At 38.9% G+C, this 25,375-nt stretch overlaps 1 protein-coding gene across 2 annotated transcripts; it reads right to left on the minus strand.

Annotated features, from left to right (window-relative positions):
- Nucleotides 1-671: 671 nt before the first annotated feature.
- LOC134744150 (lysophospholipid acyltransferase 6) lies at nucleotides 672-25,296 on the minus strand. 2 transcript variants are annotated; one of them, XM_063677854.1, is made up of 11 exons: nucleotides 25,132-25,295; nucleotides 24,865-24,992; nucleotides 19,932-20,071; nucleotides 18,081-18,158; nucleotides 16,507-16,598; nucleotides 13,522-13,766; nucleotides 13,046-13,172; nucleotides 12,426-12,646; nucleotides 8,359-8,559; nucleotides 4,669-4,820; nucleotides 672-4,237 (listed from the first exon to the last, which is right to left on the minus strand). In XM_063677854.1, the coding sequence occupies exons 2-11, from the start codon at nucleotides 24,946-24,948 to the stop codon at nucleotides 4,069-4,071; spliced, it is 1,509 nt and encodes a 502-aa protein (XP_063533924.1). In that variant the 5' UTR covers nucleotides 24,949-24,992; nucleotides 25,132-25,295; the 3' UTR covers nucleotides 672-4,068. The 2 variants fall into 2 exon arrangements, with proteins under 2 accessions (XP_063533924.1, XP_063533925.1); XM_063677855.1 differs by lacking the exon at nucleotides 19,932-20,071 and having other exon boundaries at nucleotides 25,132-25,296.
- Between the last annotated feature and the right edge of the window lie 79 nt (nucleotides 25,297-25,375).

Consider the following 25,375-nt stretch of genomic DNA (forward strand, 5'->3'; position numbering starts at 1 on the left):
CATATTATTATATATCTATGCAGTTTCAAATTACACAACCCTCTGTACGTATTGATATTGACAAAACGAATAAACTTTCTTTACTTATTTTCATGACACGACATGACATGACAATTCACACATTACGTTACGTTTTTTTTTTCATATAAAAAGTTTTTTGAACAGTGATTAGCTGATTAGTAAACTATTCTAGAATTTAGTCAAACTATAGTCCGACAAGATATTGTAGAAAATAAATGAGGGCGCCACTTCCTACGTAACTGTCACAATTTTGACGTAAAATGCTTACGGGTTCATCCATTAATTACGTCACACGAATTTCGAGGTTTTTTTGACCCCTCCTTGTCACACTTGGTCACATTTTGACAAACCCCTCCCCCCTGGTGTGACGTCACATTTTTCAATGAAATCGGCAAAGTATTATTAATATTTTTTCAAAATATTTTTGACAAAAGAAATATTAGTAATTTTATAACCCAAAACAGATTAGGAAAGAAAATTAAATGATTAAAAACGATTCTCGTTCCAAAAACTCGTTGTTTAACTGTACAGCGAACAAAATAATTTAAATAAGTTAATGTGACGTCACAAAGTTTGTGACTCCCCCCTCCCCCTTGTCACAACATGTCACATTTTCTTGACCCCCTCCCCCCCTAAACGTGTGATGTAATTAATGGATGACCCCTAAGCGGGATTTACATTACGAAATTAGTGTCATGCATGTTGAAATCAGTTTCACGAAAGCAGTTTCGATATATGCGAAAGTAATTTTGTGAAATAATTAGTCGTGAAATTCACAGTATCACAGTGACCACGGCCCCATCAGCATCGAAGCTACACGTCCACACAGCGCAGGCACTTTTGCGACACTAGTTTTTCACGTCGCATTTACACTACGAAATTGGTTGCATGACCCTAATTTCACCAAAAAATCGTGCAGGGCACGAAATTGATTTGCTTTCGTGAAATTAATGCATGCATTACGAAACTATTAAATTACACGTGAAACTGTTGGTAAAACCACAGTCACGAAATCAATTTCACGCCACTAATTTCGTAATGTAAATCCCGATTTAAACATGGCAAAAATTTAGTATGGATTTTTTTTGTTTCATTTTATTTAATTCCTACTATTTTATGTCGCACTATAACTAAGAGTGTACTAGGAACACCATGGTCAACTTTATGAAATATCTAACCTGTCAGGTGGAATATAATGATGTGACGTAATTAGTTAAATGAATCACTTAATTTATAATGTAGGTATTCTTATTTATACTAGATACAAAACTAAGTTATTATAGTCACAAGTAGTCAAGTCAATGAACTGGATTTGTTTTAGTAAAATTTAGTACTTAGGTATTTTGAATTCAGAAATGATTAATTAAACATTGAGTTCATACGAATATGAAAACAATATTAGTATTGTATTTCCATGGGGTTTTATATTATATCAACCTATATCCCCTGACAGGTATGGATAAAATATAGTAGAAAAAACCTAGATATAGGTACATTACTGGCTAAATATTAAAACTTACAATAAATGTTGTATAAAATATCAACATGCATATTTTTAACAATGTAGCTACCCTTTGTTTGTTTTTATTATATTATACTAGGATACAGTATAAATAATATTATTTTGTATTTAATTGAATAAATTGAACATTTTACTGTAACTGGTTGAATGTTAATAATATGAAAAGCATAGCCAACAAGATGCGACATAATAACATGCAGTCAAATAATAAAATTAAAGAAGAGAAACTCACGCTCTAAGTTCAAATATAGGATGCATGGTATTATTAGCACTACATGTGATGCGAAATATAAATTAAGAGTAACAAGAAGAAAAGTTATATTGTGTGGTGGACTCGATAAAAAAGAGTTTTATGAGAAACAATATTAACAAGAATTAAGTATGCTTGATATTAGGGTAGATAGAGCTATGAAAAAAAAAACATGCTACGACAGAACCAAAAATACACGTTGTTAGAGTAAATCAAAGAGGTGTAAATTCTAAAAATATTCTCCAGAGTATGTCAGGCAAACTAGGTGGGGATATACGTCGCAATCGTAATGTTTTGTGGCAACGTACGGTGGACAATCCAAAACGACTACTTTGGATAGCCCGAATTACTACGAATCAACATTAGTCAAATTAGAAGCAGGAGTTTGTCTTAGCCTAATGTCTAATACAAACAGTGAATCTTTAGAGTAATAAAAGTAAATATTTTCTAACTATAAGTATAATCGCTCATTCAGAATAAAGTCTAGTGGCGTTATTCATAAACGCGCTACAAGCCTCAAATTACCTATTTAATTGTTTGTCCTTAATCTGTCATTTTTACTTATGTACTTGTAAGGAAAAGATAAAATAAAACATAAATTAACTTATTGAGGCTTGTAAAATTTTGAATAAGGCGGTAGAGTTAGACCCAGGGACCGGCCCGCTATCCCTTATCGGGGTTTTATAAGGGTATTGCATAAGGCTTAACTCACCATACCCTTTGCCAGACGAAACCCTTTGTTTTGCTTTTAAAAACCCTTATATAAAGCTACCACATTTGAGTAATCGGTAGCCCAAATACCCTTACAAAACCCTTATCATCCGCTCACCAACACCTTGCATATTGCTTATAAGGGTTAGCCTTATAAAGGGCTTCACTTTTAGCATATAAGCGTGCTAATTTAAGTCGTCTACCATGTTCATAAAGCACACATTACTTCGAATCCGAGCGATCGTCGGCGGCGACGGCGGCGTTCTTTGACTAGGCACGTATTTTCTTTCCTTTTCATACACTACCGTAGATATATACTAATCCTGTCTCTTTCACGCAAAGGGAAACCTTTATAAAAAGCGCTTAAAAATATGGGTAACCCTTATTAAGGGCTAGCCTTATTTTTGGTTAGCTTTTCGGTAAGGGTTAGTCAAAGGTAGGGGTATGAATGGGCTTGCAGTTCTAAAGGGAAAGTCTTTCAATGTGTTAGCCGTGTTTAAGTGTCGCCCATTGAAAGGGTTTTATCGCGGAAAGGGTTGTCCGGTCCCTGGTTAGACCACAGTGTAAAAAGTAACAGTGGACCGACGCCTTTGATGTTTGCGTATATGCCGACACCGCACAAGAACACAGTAGGGTTGTCACACTTATACACAACTACACAAAATAATGCGACAATCATTAAGACACGCTAGCCCTGTAAGTAGCTCAACAATGGCGATGTATGCAGCTCGGGTGCGCGCGACCGACCCCTCGCCCCCCGCACGATTGCCCTGATGTCTAGACGTCGATTGACTGTATTGTTTTATAAACTTTGGTTAGACCGAGGTAAGTCTGCAACGATTTATACGTAATAATTTCATAGAAGTTTGACGTTTAAAATAACACTTGCACTGCGTGTGCTATCAAAATCGTTGCAGACTTATCTTGGTCTAACTCTTCACGTTTTTGGCGCTATCAGTATCCTCCGAGCTAAACTCACCAAGGAGTAAAAGCCAACAGCAAAACATGCCAAAAGAAGAAAAAATTAAAATATACTATCTAGACTTGCTGGCTGTACAATACAATTATAATGAAAGCAAAACCATACTTTTGATGATAAAAATAATAAATGCAATATGTGAGTCAAAACGAACGTCTTATTACTTAATACTTCGAATAAATATATAAAAATGTCCTGTCATCATAGTTATAAACAAACAAAAACTTAAACTAAAAACTAAAAAGTCCAAAATTTTATCAAAAATATTTAACAGGATATTACCTACGGTAAAAATTTCGGCGCCATCGCCTTACAGCATCTTTATTTAACAAATAAGCTCAGGTTTGGTAAGTGAAACAAGTGCCACATGATTATATTTATAATTTAATATTGTATTTGTTTCCCCAACTTTAGGCAACGTAAACGGATGTTTCGCTTACCTGACCTTAAAAATAAATAAAAATAAAATACGTCATTACGTCATTAGTCATTAATAAGAGCAACTTTCATAAACTGGAAGCTATATTGGGAGACTTTACAGTTTTTAATTTTACCTTTATAAAAATAGACACCATAATTGTACGTTTAATTTATTTTTAGTTTACCATTAGTATCTCCATTAGGTTCGTGCGTTTCTTTACTGGAGTTGGAAGATTTTTGTGAAAGCTCGGAGTTGACAGGAGAGGCGCATGATCGTCGTTCAGGAATAAGCAGTGCGCCAAGGGCAATGAAATGCAGGGAATAATACAGTTTCCTGAAAGTAACAATACCTATAATAAGTGTAAGTACATACATACAAATGTGTCTGTGACAAACCTTATATTATAAGGCTTATAAAACACTCAATTTTTCTCAAACGTGCAAAGAAATCATTAAATAGTAGCAAATTAAACTAAAAAAGATATAGCAAATGAGCAATTTATCACAATAATGTGGATAAAAATAATATATGGAAATAATACAAAAATACAGTACCTGAAAATTTCAAATTTTAAGTTATTTTTAACTTCCAAAAAGGAAAAAAGTAGTCTACGCAAAACAGGATTGTATAGCAACTATATACATAAACGCAATATTTTGACAAAAACGCAATTTTCTTGTTTTTTTCCATACTTCAAAATGGTATCTCCTAGACGTCACGTTCACTTATCGTTTTGTTTTGTTACGTGTAGTACTTGTACATACCCATAGAAAGCCAAACTCGGCGCCAGGTACAGCAGCACGAACGGTACGGTTGCGTACGTCATCGCTACACGCGTTGTAACGAACGTCAGCAAGTCGTAGAATAGTTTCTTCGGCCGGCTACCCATGAACAACGGGCGCGCCACTGATCGAATCTGAAAGCACAAAAATATGAGTCTAATTAGGGCGAAGCAAGTTTGTTTAATACCTATTGCAGTAAAAGAAATACTTCTGCACAACACGTATAATTTGTAAAGCACTTCCGAACACCACTAAAAAAATCTACACATGGAATTTAAAAAAATAATATAACCAAAACAAATTATTTTACTGGCGTGAACTGGTGTACGTGCGAAAGATAACGGCGTATAAATTTAGCTGTAGAAGGAAAGAAATGGATTAATGAGATGGAGATTATGGACGATAATGGCTGTTTCAACGGGTGATAGGTGCCTAAATTTAATGCCGAATATTAGTTTCGCCTGACAATTAGGGGCAATTAGAATTTTGAAAATGCCGTAAAGAAATGCGGAATACGGATAACAGCGGCTTTACAGAATTAAAAGAAATATGGCACACATTATTTTAGTTGCGCGTTGCGCCCATAATTACGATCAGTACTCGTGTAAATTAAAGAATATCTGGCAGACCGAGCTTTGCTCGGAAAACATATAAAAACTCAAAAATGCGCGTTTTCCCAGAGATAACCCCTAGCTAGATCGATTTTTCGCCCCCGAAAACTCCCATAGAGCAAATTTCATCGAAATCGTTAGAGCCGTTTCCGAGATCGCCGAAATATATATACCTATACTATACAAGAATTGCTCGTTTAAAAGTATAAGATAATATTTACAAAAAAACAAGCTTTAGGGGTGTACCTGGGTTGTTATAGTATAAAATGGAATACAACTCGGTTGTACTGCTTGAATCATAAGTAAACTTTAACCTATGTGTGGTGACTTCGTGCTCTTTGTAAACACTTCATAATGCGGTGTCTGTGTACTCTGTGCCTTCGGGTAATGCTTGTAGTCTGCATCTTTTCAAATGTCTTTTTCGTCTAAGACAGTTATCTGTTAAACAAAAGCCTTTGTTCCTTTTCTGCGTGCGGTCGCCCATTGTGTGCCATTGAGTCTAAGCGCGTGCTACGGCGCGTGCGATTGTCGGAGACAATGGTACACAATGGGCGACCGCACGCACAAAAGGAACAAAGGCTTTGGTTTAACAGATTACCGTCTTAGATGAAAAAGTCATTTGAAAAGATGCAGACTATACCTACTAGGATAGCGGCTACAGTAAACACGCCGCCCGCGAGGAAGACGAGGTAGTAGCCGGGGTGGAAGCCGTGCCACACGGCCGACAGCGTTCCTGTTCCGTCGCTATCGTTACCTTCCTAGCAGCCACGGTGAACACGCCGCCCGCGAGGAAGGTGAGGTAGTAGCCGGGGTGGAAGCCATGCCACACTGCCGACAACGTTCCTGTTCCGTCGCTATGGTTACCTTCCTAGCGGCCACGGTGAACACGCCGCCCGCGAGGAAGGTGAGGTAGTAGCCGGGGTGGAAGCCGTGCCACACGGCCGACAACGTTCCTGTTCCGTCGCTATGGTTACCTTCCTAGCGGCCACGGTGAACATGCCGCCCGCGAGGAAGGTGAGGTAATAGCCGGGATGGAAGCCGTGCCACACGGCGGACAACGTTCCTGTTCCGTCGCTATGGTTACCTTCCTAGCGGCCATGGTGAACACGCCGCCCGCGAGGAAGGTGAGGTAGTAGCCGGGATGGAAGCCGTGCCACACGGCAGACAACGTTCCTGTTCCGTCGCTATGGTTACCTTCCTAGCGGCCACGGTGAACACGCCGCCCGCGAGGAAGGTGAGGTAGTAGCCGGGATGGAATCCGTGCCACACGGCCGACAACGTTCCTGTTCCGTCGCTATGGTTACCTTCCTAGCGGCCACGGTGAACACGCCGCCCGCGAGGAAGGTGAGGTAGTAGCCGGGATAGAAGCCGTGCCACACGGCCGACAACGTTCCTGTTCCGTCGCTATGGTTACCTTCCTAGCGGCCACGGTGAACACACCGCCCGCGAGGAAGGTGAGGTAGTAGCCGGGATGGAAGCCGTGCCACACGGCCGACAACGTTCCTGTTCCGTCGCTATGGTTACCTTCCTAGCGGCCACGGTGAACACGCCGCCCGCGAGGAAGGTGAGGTAGTAGCCGGGGTGGAAGCCGTGCCACACGGCCGACAACGTTCCTGTTCCGTCGCTATGGTTACCTTCCTAGCGGCCACGGTGAACACGCCGCCCGCGAGGAAGGTGAGGCAGTAGCCGGGGTGGAAGCCGTGCCACACGGCCGACAACGTTCCTGTTCCGTCGCTATGGTTACCTTCCTAGCGGCCACGGTGAACACGCCGCCCGCGAGGAAGGTGAGGTAGTAGCCGGGGTGGAAACCGTGCCACACGGCCGACAACGTTCCTGTTCCGTCGCTATGGTTACCTTCCTAGCGGCCACGGTGAACACGCCGCCCGCGAGGAAGGTGAGGTAGTAGCCGGTGTGGAAGCCGTGCCACACGGCCGACAACGTTCCTGTTCCGTCGCTATGGTTACCTTCCTAGCGGCCACGGTGAACACGCCGCCCGCGAGGAAGGTGAGGTAGTAGCCGGGGTGGAAGCCGTGCCACACGGCCGACGTTCTTGTTCCGTCGCTATGGTTACCTTCCTAGCGGCCACAGTGAACACGCCGCCCGCGAGGAAGGTGAGATAGTAGCCGGGGTGGAAGTCGTGCCACACGGCCGACAACGTTCCTGTTCCGTCGCTATGGTTACCTTCCTAGCGGCCACGGTGAACACGCCGCCCGCGAGGAAAGTGAGGTAGTAGCCGGGGTGGAAGCCGTGCCACACGGCCGACAACGTTCCTGTTCCGTCGCTATGGTTACCTTCCTAGCGGCCACGGTGAACACGCCGCCCGCGAGGAAGGTGAGGTAGTAGCCGGGGTGGAAGCCGTGCCACACGGCCGACAACGTTCCTGTTCCGTCGCTATAGTTACCTTCCTAGCGGCCACGGTGAACACGCCGCCCGCAAGGAAGGTGAGGCAGTAGCCGGGGTGGAAGCCGTGCCACACGGCCGACAACGTTCCTGTTCCGTCGCTATGGTTACCTTCCTAGCGGCCACGGTGAACACGCCGCCCGCGAGGAAGGTGAGGTAGTAGCCGGGGTGGAAACCGTGCCACACGGCCGACAACGTTCCTGTTCCGTCGCTATGGTTACCTTCCTAGCGGCCACGGTGAACACGCCGCCCGCGAGGAAGGTGAGGTAGTAGCCGGTGTGGAAGCCGTGCCACACGGCCGACAACGTTCCTGTTCCGTCGCTATGGTTACCTTCCTAGCGGCCACGGTGAACACGCCGCCCGCGAGGAAGGTGAGGTAGTAGCCGGGGTGGAAACCGTGCCACACGGCCGACAACGTTCCTGTTCCGTCGCTATGGTTACCTTCCTAGCAGCCACGGTGAACACGCCGCCCGCGAGGAAGGTGAGGTAGTAGCCGGGGTGGAAGCCGTGCCACACGGCCGACAACGTTCCTGTTCCGTCGCTATGGTTACCTTCCTAGCGGCCACGGTGAACACGCCGCCCGCGAGGAAGGTGAGGTAGTAGCCGGGGTGGAAGCCGTGCCACACGGCCGACAACGTTCCTGTTCCGTCGCTATGGTTACCTTCCTAGCGGCCACGGTGAACACGCCGCCCGCGAGGAAGGTGAGGTAGTAGCCGGGGTGGAAGCCGTGCCACACGGCCGACAGCGCGTACACGCGCGCCGTGCGCCACGCCGCGCCGCCGCGCGAGTACGCTACGCAGCGCAGCCACGCGTTGGTGTTCTTGTTCCAGCTTGCGATGGCGGTGCGGAAGTTTTGGGCGAACTAGAATAATTAAATATTGTTATTTTAGCATCTTTCATTTGCATTTTATCTTTTCACATCTTAGTTTAGGTACTAACATAGTAATTTAAGTATATTTGTAACTAACAAAAATATGGATTGTATTATCGTCCGAAATAAATGATTTTTATTTTATTTTTTTATTTGACGAATTTTCGTCTCTTATGGCGCAGTTACGCAAGTTGGAGTTGTCGTCTATTAATAATGCGATAATCTCATTTCCATTTCTTTGATAAAATCGAAAGTTAAACTTCATAACAAGATGATGACAAAGGTTCCTACGACATGGAAAATTCGAATTAGATCCATAAAATTCTAAGTAAATCACAACGACAGTAGGTACAAATAAGTCATCATCATCATCTTTCTAGCGTGGTCCCGACCAACACTACGGTGTATCAACACCTTACACAAATACAACAACCAACAACATACTTAGTGTCCCTTGGACAACGCATAAGTACCTAAGTAAATCTATAAATATGGTTTCTTTCTGATTTTAAACTCAGGTGTATATATTTGAATAAGTGCCTAACTACCTAACATAAGACTATATTGAAGACTGAGGTTATTAACTCCAGCATTCTAATGAATCTCGCCGTCCTCGGCATCCAGTTACATCTAAAAAAAAAACCGGCCAAATGAGAGTCGGACTCGCGCACGAAGGGTTTCGTTCCATTACGCAAAACTCGGCAAAAAATCACATTTGTTATATGGGACAAATATTTATTTTATTTTGTTTTTAGTACTATTTGTTGTTATTATAGCGGCAACAGAAATACATCATCTGTGAAAATTTCAACTGTCTAGCTATCACGGTTCACGAGATACAGCCTGGTGACAGACAGACGGACAGTGGAGTCTTAGTAATAGTAATAGGGTCCCGTTTTTACCCTTTGGGTATGGAACCCTAAAAATGTCTGAAGTCTGTTATTGCAGATGGTCTGTGTTGTGTTATTTATGTTTCAATACAAACCTTTGACACCGCTGGTTTACGTACAAAATGATTTGCATTCAGAAATACCTAACATAATATATATTAACCATTTGAAGATATAAGTACTACGTTGATATGGAAGAAGTTCCAAAAACCACCGATAGATGGCAAAAAAATAAATATGTAGCGAACGCTACACTACCTATATAAATAACAACTGCCATCGGTTTATTTCAGCACTAGCTTTTTCCCGCGACTTCGTCTGTGTGGAATTAGTAACAGCAGCTAAAAGTAAGTATAACGCCCGGATAAAATCAAATCGCAATCATTCAATTTGAGCATATATCAGGCAATTCATTAATTATCTCAGTTTCACCCCCCTTTTCGCCCTCTTTAGGGGTGACTTTCCACATAAAAACAGTTCTCATGTCCTTCCCCGCGACTGAAACTATATGCCAAATTTAAACTAAATCGGTTCAGCGGTTTAAGCGTGAAGAGGTGTAGGTAACACACAGACAGACACACTTTCGCATTTTTAATATAATATATATAGTATATACAATTATACAGTATGGATGCATGGATTGTCTTTATATTGAATTTCTTTAAAATTTACCAAAGTATAGACTAGGTAGCCATTGCTGCCAATAAAAATGACTCAGACTTATTATGTAGATTGTTTTCTTCACACACCCATAGAAGGTAGGATCCCATAGAAGTGGTCTACCGCGTATGACAGAACATACGCAATACGACAATATGATTGGTCAAGTAGATTTGTAGCCCACCATAAACTATACAAATAATAAATAAGGGGAATAAAAAAAAGTGAGACTGTAAAAAGGACAAACAATAGTAACGCTTTCTCTGCTACTCCTACTGAAAGATACATAAGACTATCCCGTTCTGACAGTTCTCTCCACCACCACTCATGCCTAATCCAGTTTAATACTAGATTCATGTTCATGACACATGCCTAATTTGTTAACCTTTTGACCGCCAAAGACGGTAAATCACGTCGTCGACATTTTGTGCCACTCACGCCGCCGACGTCATTTGCCGTCCAAACTTAATTTATCAAAGACTCTTTAATAAATAACTATATTTCTTTGTTTGTATTTGCATTATTTTATTTTGCCCTTCTACTTTATTGTATAACTTTATTACAATTCAACTATGAATAGAAGGTTAAAAAAAAACAACATTATGTTATAATACGACTTACCCAGTAAATAGCATAGCTAGCCACGCCAAAAACGGCACTTGACGTCGCCTAGTGATGTGACCGAGTCATGGAGGAATAATATTATTATATGAAAGTAACAATCTCCTAATAGAAATCGTTTCGCGCAGTTCCGACAAACACGCTAGCGCCATCAATAATAGATATGGCTTAATCCCATACATTTTGTAATAGGAGTTGTTTTTGCTAAAATAACTGCTATTTGTGCTGTTACGGTACTTGTTTTCGTGCTTAATTTAAACAACTTGGTTTGAAAGACGGTACTGACCTTTTGTGATAATGTAACCCCTTATGCATTTATTTTATTGTAACGATACTGCAGTTTGCTAATTAGTAGGTAATAATAATCGACAACGGGTTTGCACATCTCTGAGTAACGCGCGCTTATCAGTGTTCCGTGCGCCCATGACGGCACTTCACGTCCGATGCCTGACGTCACCACCAAGTAGTGATGTGGCATTATTGAGAGATTTGAGTGGAAGTTACAAGTACATTTTGATATTTAAATACGTTATTTAAAGGTTTTTAGTAGAGCTAAAAGCCAGAATTATCTAATATTATATTGTAAAACACCTGTGTAGTGGTTCTTCTAATCTAAGTATGTCAAAAACGAAATCAGTGAAAATATCGATATCCTGTTTTGTAATCACTATTGTTCTCTAAGGTTTTATTTTGCTTCATTGCGGTGTCACGTCGAGTTACGTCAATGCTTGGCGTTCAAAAGGTTAAGAGTATAACAACCTAAATAATCTTGAAATACTGAACTACACACTGGATGCTGTTAAGCAATAACCCACATTAATTTTGCAATAAGATGACATTCTATTGCAAAATGAATGTGAGTCGCTTAACTTCAAATTCGGATAAATCCATCTGTCAGATTATGCGATTTTGGTATTAAGAAAAGGTAATAGGGTAGATATTTGCCGAGGGTTGAATGGATTTACCCGAGCTTGAAGTTAAGCGACACATGCGGTCGTTTGAAAATGAAACCTATGTAAGCGTGCCCTCACTCGTATGTACTACCCAACCCATTGAAGTCGATCCCGCAATTAATACAGATGGAATAGGAAATATTACGCGAAACTCTGCGTAGGGGCGCCACTACCATAATCTGAGGGTCTATAGCGAAACAAGAAAATCGAAATTTCGTTATCTAACATCTCTGTCACTCTTGCATATTCGAGCGATAAAGAGGCAGATAGCGAAATTTCGGATTCGCGTTTTCCGGTAGGTCCTTTGTAAACAAACCGCCTTGATGCATCAATGCCATATTTTATTATCTCTGAAAACCTGTCAAAAAACTAGTATGTATAAGTTACTCTATGCTTTACTAAAGGGGCTAGTGCTGTACTCTGGTGGCAGAACGTTGCAGTAATACCCCCTATTGGAAATGGTGATACATTTTAGAAACAATGTAATTGTACACTACTCCACTGTAATAAGTTCTATTATAAACTAGCAGCAAAGCTTACCTCAAATCCAAACACGTTTATGTTAGACATCTTGTCCCATTTAGGCGTGCCGTCGCTCACGTAGCCATTGAAGCCCATCCCACAATTATTACAGATGGATGGTGGTGAAAGATGGTGATACATTTTAGATGCAATAAAATTTTACACCTTACTCCACTGTAATAAGGTCAATTATAATAGCATCAAAGCTTACCTCAAAACCAAAGACGTCTATGTTAGACATCTTGTCCCATTTAGGCGTGCCGTCGCTCTCGTAGCCATTGAAGCCCATCCCACAATTATTACAGATGGCCTCAGAGAGCAGCCACGCGTGGTAATACTTGCAGCGGACCACGAGGGTCGAGAGGTACGCGTACCAGAGGAGGTACAGCGCCGACCATGAGCGGGAAACCTCGGATGTGGGGTCGGTGAGCTCTGAAATAAAAAATGCTTTAATGAAGTATGGTCTGGCCAGCGAAATGTGTCAGAAAGTGTACGTTGTATTTGATACTACGGTCCTGGTCCTGGTCCTGGTATAAGTAAAGTATGCCAATTGGAGCACCAATAGGAACATACGCACGAAAGGCATCTTGTTCTTGCACAGCACAACAGAACTGTGGGCTAGCTTACTAAGCCCTGGGTAGCTATAGCAATTTGAGAATCTCCTCTTCTCAAATATGAGCGAATGATCAATTATAGAAAAACACGAAGGTAGTCCTAAAAAGGCCCTCTATTCTACTCTATATAGAATCTAATCAAAACTGCATTTTTTCTGGTAAGTAAATTTTAACTTGTGGGCTGCTAGTTTTTTTTATAATTTTTCGTGGAGCTAACCTTCGAGCACCGCTAATGGGTATTTCTTCGCCAAAGTCAAGTACAACAGCGCAGCCGCAATGGAGCCCATCAGCTTGTACATTACTGCTCTCCTAGGAGACGGTTCGTTTGCAGACTTGCTTAGCTTCTGAAAACACACACATTACGTTTAGTTCAATTTGGAGGCAAGATATCAAATAACACGAAAACGGTTAAACTTATCAAATCACAGGAATTTTATTTTTTATGTAAAGTAAAAGGTGCAAGCAAAATGCATTAAAATTTCTTTACAATATTGTGGGGCCAAATTAAGTCAAAGTGCAGGTAAAGTCATAAATCTTATTTTTTGCTCTACCTGCACATTGATTTTGGCCCCAAAATTAATCTATAGCGCTATAGATAACTAAGTCAGAAAGTGACCTTCTTGACAGGTCTCCCAATTTGACTTCTAACGGCGGGCAACAATAATTAAAGGTCATAAAAATCAATGTAGATACCTCGTCAATTCGAGCACCTTCTATGAAGTTAATGTAATCAGTATAGAACACTACTGGCCCACACATCAATGTTTGGAAGGCGAGTGTAAAGGCGAAGTACTCGAGAGGAGACGGAATCTTGTCGATTTTCTGTGCGAGTGACGAGCCAGGACTTTTCGTGTTCGAGTTGATTTCCTTCTGGGTTAGGTTGTCTTGTAGCGAGTAGGCGAGGGAAGTTACTCTCTGTGTTATTACCATTAAGGGCCCTGTAAAAAATGTTTGCTTTAAAATCTAGTCTTTGAAGATATTCAGCATAAAATAAGTTGTGACAGCAGTAAGAGTGATCAAATATATTGCAACACATCTTTATTACCATAGGAATAATAACGTGCGATATTCTTGACCCCATCAGTCTAACGAAATAATTCATACGAAATTAATGTATTAATTTTATGTGTTCAAAAGTTTCTATATATTAACATTTGTCATTATCCTGCGGCCCCACACTAGGCTATGCCCGTGACATAGCAGCCAGATTCGGTTTAAAAAAAAAAGTAGTTACCTACATAAATCATACCTACTATATATACCTATAGCAAAACAAAGCGACTTGGTTGAATCGTTATTTAGTTATGCTAAAGTTTAACTTTATCCTAAGAACTGTAATAACATAATCATGAGAAGTTATATAAATAAGTAAATGTAATTGATGAATTGTCTTGTAGAGTTAAAGGATGAAAACCGGCGGATAGGACAGTCAATCATAAAGGCATTTTTTATGAATCGATCCATGTTTCTAATAACCAGAGCACAGTTTATAAAGTCTGTCATTAATGACATCTTGCATTCTTCGCCGGCTTATCGTGCATTAATAGGTCTTTGTGTTTTGTTTAACGGCGACGGCCATAAGCGAGTTCAATGTCATTACAAGTCGTTGACAGGATACTCCGTACCTATACCGTATTCACGTTGAATAAGTATTAGTGGAGATTTGTGATTCATGTTCAAGTATACCAAGGTCCTACCTATATTATAGATCTAGCTGTGTCTGCACCTAGTCTGTTACTTATAGACGCAGCCAAGGTGACACTGCATAATTATTAGCTCTGAAGAATTGTAGGGATGTCTATTTCCCTGCTTAAGAGTAACACGAACCCGCCGCCAAGAAGCCGTTCCCATAAGGCACAGGGTACACCGCTTGCTCGGCTCTAAAATGAAGAGTTCATACATGGACTGTAGATTGATGCATCTCGATTAACAATGGTGGAGATTTGCGATCTATTTGACTGTCTAACTGTCCTATGATATAGAGTCAAAAATATGAATACACGGCCAAATTATATTATTATATGCCCAATGAAAGTTCCTGTTTAATATTTTAGCTAACAACGCGTTCTTGACGACCGGTCTGCCCTTGTGGGTAGTGACCCTGCCTATGCAGCCGATGGTCCTAGGTTCGATTCCCATATTGCTCCGCCGCATCTGCGTAGACTGCAAGCGCTAAAAAGAGAAGCGGCATACGGCAAAAATACAAGCGCAACAGTCTCTACCCTGCCACCAGCACTTCTGCCACCCCCCACCCCAGCGTCTTAAGTCTCGCCACCCAGTATGCGTTACAGCTCAAGAACTGAGTGTTTTTGACGTCAACCAGAGCTGGAAGAACGAGTGGAGCAAAGCTACGCTGGAACTACCCTACATAAGCCATAGATCCCACAGCGAACCAGACGGCTTTGGCCTGCCTCGAAAACTCTGTTGTCGTGTAAACAGACTGAGGACAGGCCACGGACGCTGTAACTATTTTCGTCATAAATGGGACTGGCGGGACTCTGCTCTCTGCGATTGTGGTGAAGAGATTCAAACTGTTGAGCTCATTATACAGCGCTGCCCTCTGCACTCATTTGCAGGCCCCCCGGAAGATCTGTTTAAATTAACACCTGACGTAATCTCGTGCCTCGGGACCCTGAATGTGGATTTATAATTATTTTATTTAGACTATTATCCAATTTTATATATAATGTTTATGTATATACGGCATACGATTAAATAAATAAACCGACACCGTGGCCACCCCATCGCCATCGCGCCGCGCCATAAGGCATTCGACAGCACTACTCTCTGTATGATGACCCATCGTGTAGGTAGAGGAGCCATGAAGCTACTGTGAGACATTATCGAAGTTTTGAATTTTAAACAACCAGGTATTTTGTCACCTACATAATATTATTTTGACATGACTAGTAAATATTCAATAATATTAAAAGAAACGAAACCAGTAAACCACTAACATTAGTCGAAGATCGATTGTCTGTGACTTTATCGCTCGAATAATGTTGCAAATAAGGAAATAGATCGATCTAAGATTTAAAGGCGACATATTGTTATATTTGTGATCAATCCAAGAGAGAGGCCTTCAATTGGTCTAAATTGTCTAATTCCCTTATAGAAAGAGCGATGTCCGAATCAGAACCGCAATATTCCAGTTTCATACAACAGATTACAAAATGACACCCGAGGTCCCGAGATAGCAGTAGCAAAACGAAATCGTAGATGACATATTATCAAAACAGAAATCACACTCTCACCTAAAGTTAAATATTTTCACTGTTGACGTTATTTATTATATTCTATGTAAGTTTCGATTGATATACTTATGTATTATTTTACAACGTGGTTTTTTAATGCAAAGCATCGCTGTGTCACTTGTTGTCACTTTTAGCGCAAGTCGAAAAGAAACTATAAAGTGAATTTCGGCATTTATTTGTACGCAAATTAAAGGTACTTAAATTACTTTACACACGAACACATACCCAAGGTCAAAACTAATATGTGGCTTTTTCAAACAACTAAGACAAGTGTCGGTTGCCAATAAGGCGGTTTTTCTGTCTGTGTCATAGGACTGCAAATAAAAATCAACCTTAACAACTTAATTCGAGAACGTGTGTTATATCTGCGTTAAAGTGGCATATTTGCCTTAGTATAATGATTATTGGCATCTGTGGCGTATACCTGTTATGTCCAGTGTGTAGTCAGCCGAATAGTAAATCTGTCGATGTAAGTGTATACATGACAGATAAAATATCGACGCCGCCAGAATAGCACTGAAACAAAATCATGCTAATAATTAGAGTTTTGAATGATTCACGGTTAGTTTCACTAGACTTATATTGACCGGGGTCTATATCCCGGTCAATATGAGTCTAGTCATGCTAATAAATTGAATAGTCGTAATTTTTTTCACCAATGTGCTTAAAATCTTTGTATGTCCTTATTATTTTCTTCACCAACAAAAAGACGTTCATTTATGGATCTTATTTAGACATTAGGTAAGTACTTTTATCTCGCATGCATCTCGCTGGTACTACAGTAAGCATCAAATAGATTAGTGACGGCCAAAGTGGCAAAATGTATCGGCACACATCCTTAGGGAGAGTTAGACCAAGTGAAGCCTGCAACGATTTTGACAGCACACGCAGTGCAAGTGTTATTTATACGACATAATTTCATAGAAGATTGACGTTCAAAATAACACTGCGTGTGCTATTAAAAATCGTTGCAGACTTTTCTTGGTCTTACTCAATTTCTATATTAACAAAGACATGTTACGATATATACGTATTTGGCCACTTTGGCTGTCAATATATACCTGATGGCGACTGTACAGTACAGTCGCCATCAGATTATTATCGCAGCGGCGCCAGCGGCCAACGTGCTCACAAATATCGGAACACGCCTCTATTGTCAACGCGTTACAGTGCGTGTTCAGATATTTTTGAGCACCTCGGCCGCTCCGATATATCTGCATGGGGACTGCACATTAAGTACATAGATTGGTGCGTGCGAGACGTGTTAATTTGAAAAGTTAGGAGTGCCGCTCCTAGACAGTAGGATAGCCGCTAATTGCCAAGTTGCATCGATGAGTGGGTAAATGACGTACCAAATGTACTTACCTATTAGTCACCGCTAGCCTCATCTTGTTTGCGGCTGGCGCGAGTTGTTTATTACCTGAGCTGATTTCAGAACGGTTTAGAAGTTCAGATTGTGCAAGCAAACCGTTTACAACTCGACGGCATGAGATAATTTAAAGAAAGGGAAACTAATTTTGTTATTGATTATTTAGTTTCGTAATTAGAAGCGCCTTTTAACGCCCATCTTAGTGACGTCCGGTCGGCATTTTCTTCCGAATATAAATATAGTAATTGACACAGCTCGTAAATGGCGACGAATATGTTAGTATCGTAATCGTTTTTTTTCTGTACAATCGAAACAGGTACAACTCGACGGTATGCGATAATTTAAAGAAAGGGAAACTAATTTTGTCATTTTTTATGATTTAGATTCGTATTTAGAAGCGCCTCTTAACAACCATCTTAATATACCTAGTTAGACCAAGATAAGTCTGCAACATTTTGATAGCCCATACTGTGCAAGGGTTATTTTAAACGTAAAACTTCTATGATATTATGACGTATAATTCGTATAAACAACACTTGCGCAGTCTGCACTGTGAAAAACGTTGCAAAGTTATCTTATGGTCTAACTCCAGTTATTGCAATAGAAACATATAGGTATTAGGCACTTACTTTCCAACGAGATGATGTGGCATTGTCTTCAACAATGAGTAACTTAGCATAGCCAGAACTGATAAATGTATTGATTGCCTGAAAACATGTTCACATTATTTCCTGAAAATATACCAGCAATCGTGGCTCATACCACTTTTAGAAATTACGGGAATAATTTGAAGCGTTATCTGCTTAACTAGATAATCTACTTTAGTGATATTGAGCATACTTATATAAGGGGCTCTTACGGTAGATAATAGACGCATAGACAGACTCTAAATTGCAAAGAAGCCAAACTCTTTTCCCAGATACTGGCCGGTACGCCAGGTACCCATATAAGGTAAATGCCCCAATACTTGGCCCTGACCTATAAGCAAACACTTTAATCTTAGGAGGCCGGTGTCGATTTTAGTCGCAAAAATGTAAAATTGATAGATTTAGTCGGTGAAATTGTACACCTTTTGTTACCTAATTGAAATAACAAGTACTGGTTTCTATTAGCGCGTCTTCTTATCTTACCTTTTATCAGATCAATTTTTTGGAAACAGACTTACTAAATTAGTAATGTTTGCTTTTCTGATGGACGTTTAGGTAAACGCGCGTAAAGTACTGATTATGTCGCTCTTATTTGTAAATTTCATAAAGTTTGGACGGCTAAACATGGTAATTTTGTATTACGCATATCCTGTACTTGACGTTTATCAGACTACATTTTTATTATTATGACTTTGAAGTAGTGTAAATGAAAGTTAGACGATATCAATTTTCTCCAGAAATTACTTCAAAACAAGTGTCAATTTCTCTGAAAATCGACTTAATTTCAACGTAATTTTGATACTTAAACAATCTACAACATTTGCTGAAACTATTCTTGTACATCAATTTGTATAATTTACCACCATAAATTTTTGATGAATTTTTAAAAACTGCCCCTTCTTTTCATATATTACCGGTGACGCACGCTCGCGACCTCATTATTAAAAGGCAAGATGAGAAGACGTGCTAATAGAAACCAATACTTGTTATTTAGATATAACGTAACAAAACGTGTATAATTTCAACGACTAAATCTAAATATAAAACTTTTGCTCCAAAATCGACTACGGCCTCTTAATTCACAACAATGAAGGTGAAAAATAAAAAGATGGTAACCTAAGTCGCATAAAACAAGTTAAAGCGAAAATAATTTAAACCGGCTGAAACTTATGTAGCAGACAAATAATATACTCTCTCCTCGTCATCAGGCAAACGACTCCAAACCTGACCAAGCCATATGTGGAAATTGCTTTAACTGTCCCTAATACTACATTGTTTACAGCAGCGCTAAAGACCCACTTGACCCGTCATTATACAACCAGTTACTTGCAAGCAACACAAGCTAGATATGGAGTTTCGCTTCTTTGTAATGAAGTCTCGCGACGCGACGCGATAATGCAAGCTAGGACTTTTCAGTAAAGAAAATTTATGTTATGGCTAATAATAGCTATAATAAGATGTTAGTCTTTCAGATATTATTCTAACTAATTATAAAACTATACTTACGTAAATTGTCTGTATTTTTCTAAAAGAAGAGCGATTAAGGTAAACCCTGAAAATAACGAGTGTAATTTTCCCTTAAGCAATTTTGAAAGAAAGAAATATGTGACCACACGAAAAAAAAATTGGCATTGTTTTTTATCTGTTCTAATATAGATCCAAATTCATGCCAAGATCCAAATTGTAACGGGTGTTTGTGGAGCATACATAAGTGCGTGACCATTTTTCAGAATTTACCTTAATTAGGTTAAGTTAGGCAATGAAGATTGAAATGCGAATAAGATTACTAATAACGTTACATTACTAACGTAGATCAAAAAATATGAAACTTACTTCCCAAAGCAAAAATATCCCATTATCAGACCTATAGTAAGGCACACAGAATGACGAAATTCTGGCGAAGCAAGCTTCAATGGTTTCCGAAACAGTCTGGCCAGACATAGTGCAGCTATTTGTGCGATCAAAAAATTAACCTAATGGAAGGAAAATATGATGTTACTGAAAATATGATGAAACTAATAAAGTGCTATTGTGAAATAATAAATAAAAGCTAAATATTGCTATCTTGTCACCTAAGGAGATGCAGAAAAACTCAATTCAATAGACCTATCAAGCACCGTAATATGATAAATTAAGTGTAGGTATAAGCTAGCGTCTCGGCCGTCCCAGAGTGCGAAACGTATTGTACACCAATTAGAGTCAATATACCCTTTGGCTGCAGCAAGATTTAAGTAGGATACAATAGCGCAACGCGGCATAGATGTAAAACATAAGTACGCTTAGTCAAATTTATTGCCAAACATAAAATCAGAGAAGTGCTTCCATAACACCAGTCACACGATGTCTTAAAATACTTATTTAGTGGGCTACAATCTCCTATCTGAGTAATGTGTAAACGTAAATGTACGAGATTGTATGCAGTTGCTTCGAAATTACGGTGGACGTTAAAGCCAGATTTTACGAGTAGGTATGTGTACCTACAAGAAATTAGAAGCGATTTTGAAAGATTCAACCACAGAAGGAGGTAAACAAGGGATGAAGGTTTGGAAGGTTTGTATGTGGTAAAAGTTTTATTATGTGTTAGGAAGTTGAAATTTCGTCAAAATCATTTTATTAAAATACTAGCAAAAAGCAGAGCTTTTTAAGGGCTCGCGGAGTTTTTCTTCCTCATGATCATATATTTAAGAGTTAGACTCTCGTCGCTGAAGCGATTTCCATGCATGTTGGTTTTCTGCCTTCTCCTTGACAGCCTGATACGACGACGCGAAGACGACGTTGAGTTTTTCCTTTTTAGGGTTCCGTACCCAAAGGTTAAAAACGGGACCCTATTACTAAGACGTCCGTGTGTCTATCTTGTCTGTCTGTCACCAGGCTGTATCTCATGAACCATGATAGCTAGACAGTTGATTTTTTTTACAGATGATGTATTTCTGTTGCCGCTATAACAACAAATATTAATCAAAACAGAATAAAATAAATATTTGTGGCTTTCTCAATCAAAAGGTACCACTTTTGCCAGCAATCGCTCGGTGTAAGTGTCAGAAGGGCCTCTACGTGTTGGTTTCGGCTCCACGCAAGCCTTCTAAGTGTCCAGAACCATTGTTCCGCGATGGGTGAGAGCATAATTTAAATTTTTCATGTTTTCACCAAGTTATGCTGTAAGTATATTTCGCGTTTAGACAGCAGTTTTCTATGCTTCTGTTAAAGGTACTAATAGATAGGTACCTCATGATGACTGACGCTCCCACTCCAATAGAAAAATGTTCTATTTCACGCCAAAAAATTATAACGCCTTTAACTTCACATTTAAATATTCAACGTTTTTGTTTATTATTGTAATCAGGGTGCGTAGCCTGCATGCCTATCGTTTCCGATACGTAGCGAAGGAAACGCAGCTGTTACTGTCGCACTAATATGGAAGAGTGATAGAGAGACAGCAAGTTCGGCCGAATTTCACCTTCCCATACAAACGGAGTTTCGTTCTCATTTTAAAACTACGTGTTGAATTGTAACGAAACTTGACATATACAATGACATAAGGTATATCTATGCGTGTAATTATAGTTGGTCAAACCAAATTCTCAGTAAATAAGAACAAAAAAAACTATACTCATCCTCTTCTTTTGGGTGCTAGTACTATTCTCAGTAAATAAGAACAAAAAAAACTATACTTATCCTCTTCTTTTGGGTGCTAGTACTAGTGTAAGACAAAGATAGTATGATTCTCTCTGTCTATGTTTGAAATGAGACAGTCCTTTGACAAACTATAGTTAATATAGCTCCAGCTTATAAAACAAAAGAAATAGAGCAAAAACATGTTTTGTAAAAAAAAAAAAAATTCGCTGTATTTTTTTAACTATGGTATCCGAAGCTACATAAACTAATTACAGGCCACAGACCACCCCTTTTCGGCGGTTTCTGTGTTACAGGCATAATATCCTATTGTAAGTACAAAGTTTCAGAGCAATCTAGCTAGTCGTTTTAAAATGAGAGCGTAACTACGTTTGTATGGAGAACCGAGCTTGACGCAGCTGAGAGCTAGAAAGAAATATAGTACATAACATAACAACAAATACTAAAAAGTACGGAACTCGGTGGGCGAGTCCGACTCGCACTTGTTCGGTTTTTTAATACTAACGCCATCTGTTAGAAAAATAAAGAATTAACATTAGTAGGTACGAATGTTAATTCGTACCTACTAAAGTTAAAGTGGTTGAATGTTCGTATCGGGAACGAAATTGTTCACTATTTACAAAAAATTCCTTCCCGATGCAAACTTCCAACCCTTTTTTCACCAACTTAGGGAATGAACTTTCAAAAACGGTGATATCAGTTTTCGTCTATTTTAATATAATGCCCTAGTTCCTAGCTTAAAAAATTTGGACAACATAAACTTCTATCCCCTTTTTAACCCTCTTTAGGGGTTGAATTATCAAGAATGTCGAAATAACTTATTTTTATAATCTAATATTATGCCTTTCTAAGAAGTCACTTTTCTTGTATTCTAATAATGAGCATATTATTAGAATACAAGAAAAGTGATTTCAGCGCTTTCAAAAATTTATCCCCTAAAAGGGTTAAAACGAGGTTGAAAGTTTGAATCCATTACAAATGCTTTAAACTTCTTAGAAAGGCTATACAAAGTTTCAAGTCCCGCACTCAAATAAAAATTTTGATCTGCATCTGCATACAACTTTCACCACCCTAGGGGATGAATTTTCAAAACCGCTGACATTCGTTTTCTTCTATTTTTCATAAAATACCTTTTTACAATGTTTCAAGTTCCTAGCTTAAAATAAAACTTGAACCCCACACAAACTCACATCCCCTTTTTAACCCCCCTTAGGGGTTGAACCTCCAAAAATGTTAAAATTACTTTATTTTATAATTGGCTATTATGTCTTTCTAAGAAGTTTAAAAGCATTTGTAATGGATCCAAACTTTCAACCCCTTTTTAACCCATTTAGGGGAAGAATATTTAAAACACTGAAATTACTTTTCTTGTATTCTAATAATATGCCTTTATACACAGATTCAAGTCCCACGCTCAAAACGATTTTTGATCTCCATACAAACTTTCGACCCCTTTTTCACCACCTTACACTCTAACAAAACGCGTCTATTACGACTTTACGTCAGATATGACCGCTAGGTTCTATGGCTAGACACCAAAATTGGTGTGGGCCGCATGTCCTTGTAACGACACGACGAAATCGCGGAGTGAGCCATGCCTGGTATCGAGAGTCGAGACCAAATATTATTTTCAGCGAGAGACTTGAAACTTCATAGTAAGACATTGTTACAGACAAGTGTCACATGTCAAATTATTACCCCAACTGCTATTTGCTGCATTATAATAAAATTATAACAACCAATTCCTATAAAATTCCATGTGCACATAGTTGCGGGCAACAAGTAGTATATTTCAAATAAAATGTTTATTATTTATAAAGTTTATAATTTATCCACTACTTTGTCTTACAATAAATACACACAAATCATATCATAACCAAATAAATCTAAGAAATAAATACTTGGAAAAACAAGGATCACTGTAAATGATTCCTTTAAAATTAACTTTTTCATGTAAATGAAAATGAAATAGTACATTTCGATGCTAGTGCGGAAAGTATGTCATCACTTCCGCACGTGTATCGAACGACGTTTTTTAATACAGTTGCGAAAAAATAAGAAAAGCAACAAGTAAGGAATGGAATTCGAAACTTTTATATTATTAATTCTGTGACATCATTGACATTGACATTATGAAGAAGTGTTTTTCTAGCTTTTATTCGACTAGATTTTGTTATTATTATTGAACTCACTTCAATGAAAGTTTTTTTTTTCAAATGCATGTTATTATTATTACCTAAATATCGTTATTTATGATTATTTGTGTATCATATATTTATAAAAACAATATCGAATGTTGCCTTTGAAAACTTAAAACATTCTTGCAGTAAGAAAATACGCCTCTTCTATGACAGGCGTTCTGTTCCATTCAGACAACTTATTAAGAACGGTTTTTCAACATTAAAAAATAAACTTGTTATAATACATATAATTATGAAGAAGTAAGTAATAAAATATGAAATATGCATATTTTTCGTATTCTTACATTAACAGTAGGTTTTTATGTTGATTACGACGTTTAAAGGAAACTAATATTAACACTCATCAATAAGTAGTCATGAATTGGAACAAGTAAAAATTTTAAAAAATTGGAAAAGTAGTAAAACCAACTTTCCGCACGCTAAACAACAACGAAAAGTAGCACTTTTTGAGCAACTGTATTAAAAAATGATTTATTTGTGTATCAAAAATGCAGCTTATTACATAGTAAAATTACATTTTTAGGAGTATTATATTGTTAAATAGCCTAGGAATAGTGTTCTGAGCCCTAAACTAGGTAAACCTGTCTTATAGGGATCAGGGAATAAACCACCGCCAGTTCTAGCAATGCAGCAAAGGTTGGTTGTGTACACAAGTTAAAAACAGATACAGATGGTCAGATCGCTGTTACATATACAATTTTAAAGTTTAGCAAGGATGAGAAATATGACATTATCAAATTACTTGCAGTTTGTGGGTAATATTGTAGGTTTTGCTAATTTTTATTAAAATTATTGGTGTATGGGTTTCCATGAATGTAGGCAATTATGCAAACAAAACACGGGTATATATATAAATGAAACCTACACTATTCTACCATTAAAAAATCAAGACTAATATCACTACAAAACACTTACTATAACTTTATACTTACAAGATCCAATGGCAAGCCAATTTTACTAGCAAATCCCGTAAATAGTTTACTGCCGTCATAATAATCGAGATACAGCGCAGTCATCTTTGTAAACAGCTAAAATAAAACTATTACTTTTACTGTTGTACCTGAAACCAAACAAAACAATGATTCATTCATATTCATAGTCAAAACTGTGTCATCTGCACTAAAAAAAATCACTAATTTAGACAAACCTAACACAATATTTCTAAAGCAATTGTTTTAAGACATAAAAACAATTCGTACCAGATTAACTTAAACGATAATAAGTAAACATATAAAGTATTCTTCAGCATTCACTTTTCATAACATTTCACAATAATCGTCGATCGACTTCGACGACTATTACTAAACTCGGTCAAATACAAATTTAATGAAATACAACTTGATTTACTGATCTTACATCTATCTCGTCTTGCTGGATGCTATATACCTATACAAGACAAGATACAATACAATGTAGACAGCTCAGCTTGTGTCGATGTCGAAA

The sequence above is a fragment of the Cydia strobilella genome, chromosome 9 (assembly GCF_947568885.1).
Source record: "Cydia strobilella chromosome 9, ilCydStro3.1, whole genome shotgun sequence".
Lineage (NCBI taxonomy): Eukaryota > Metazoa > Arthropoda > Insecta > Lepidoptera > Tortricidae > Cydia > Cydia strobilella.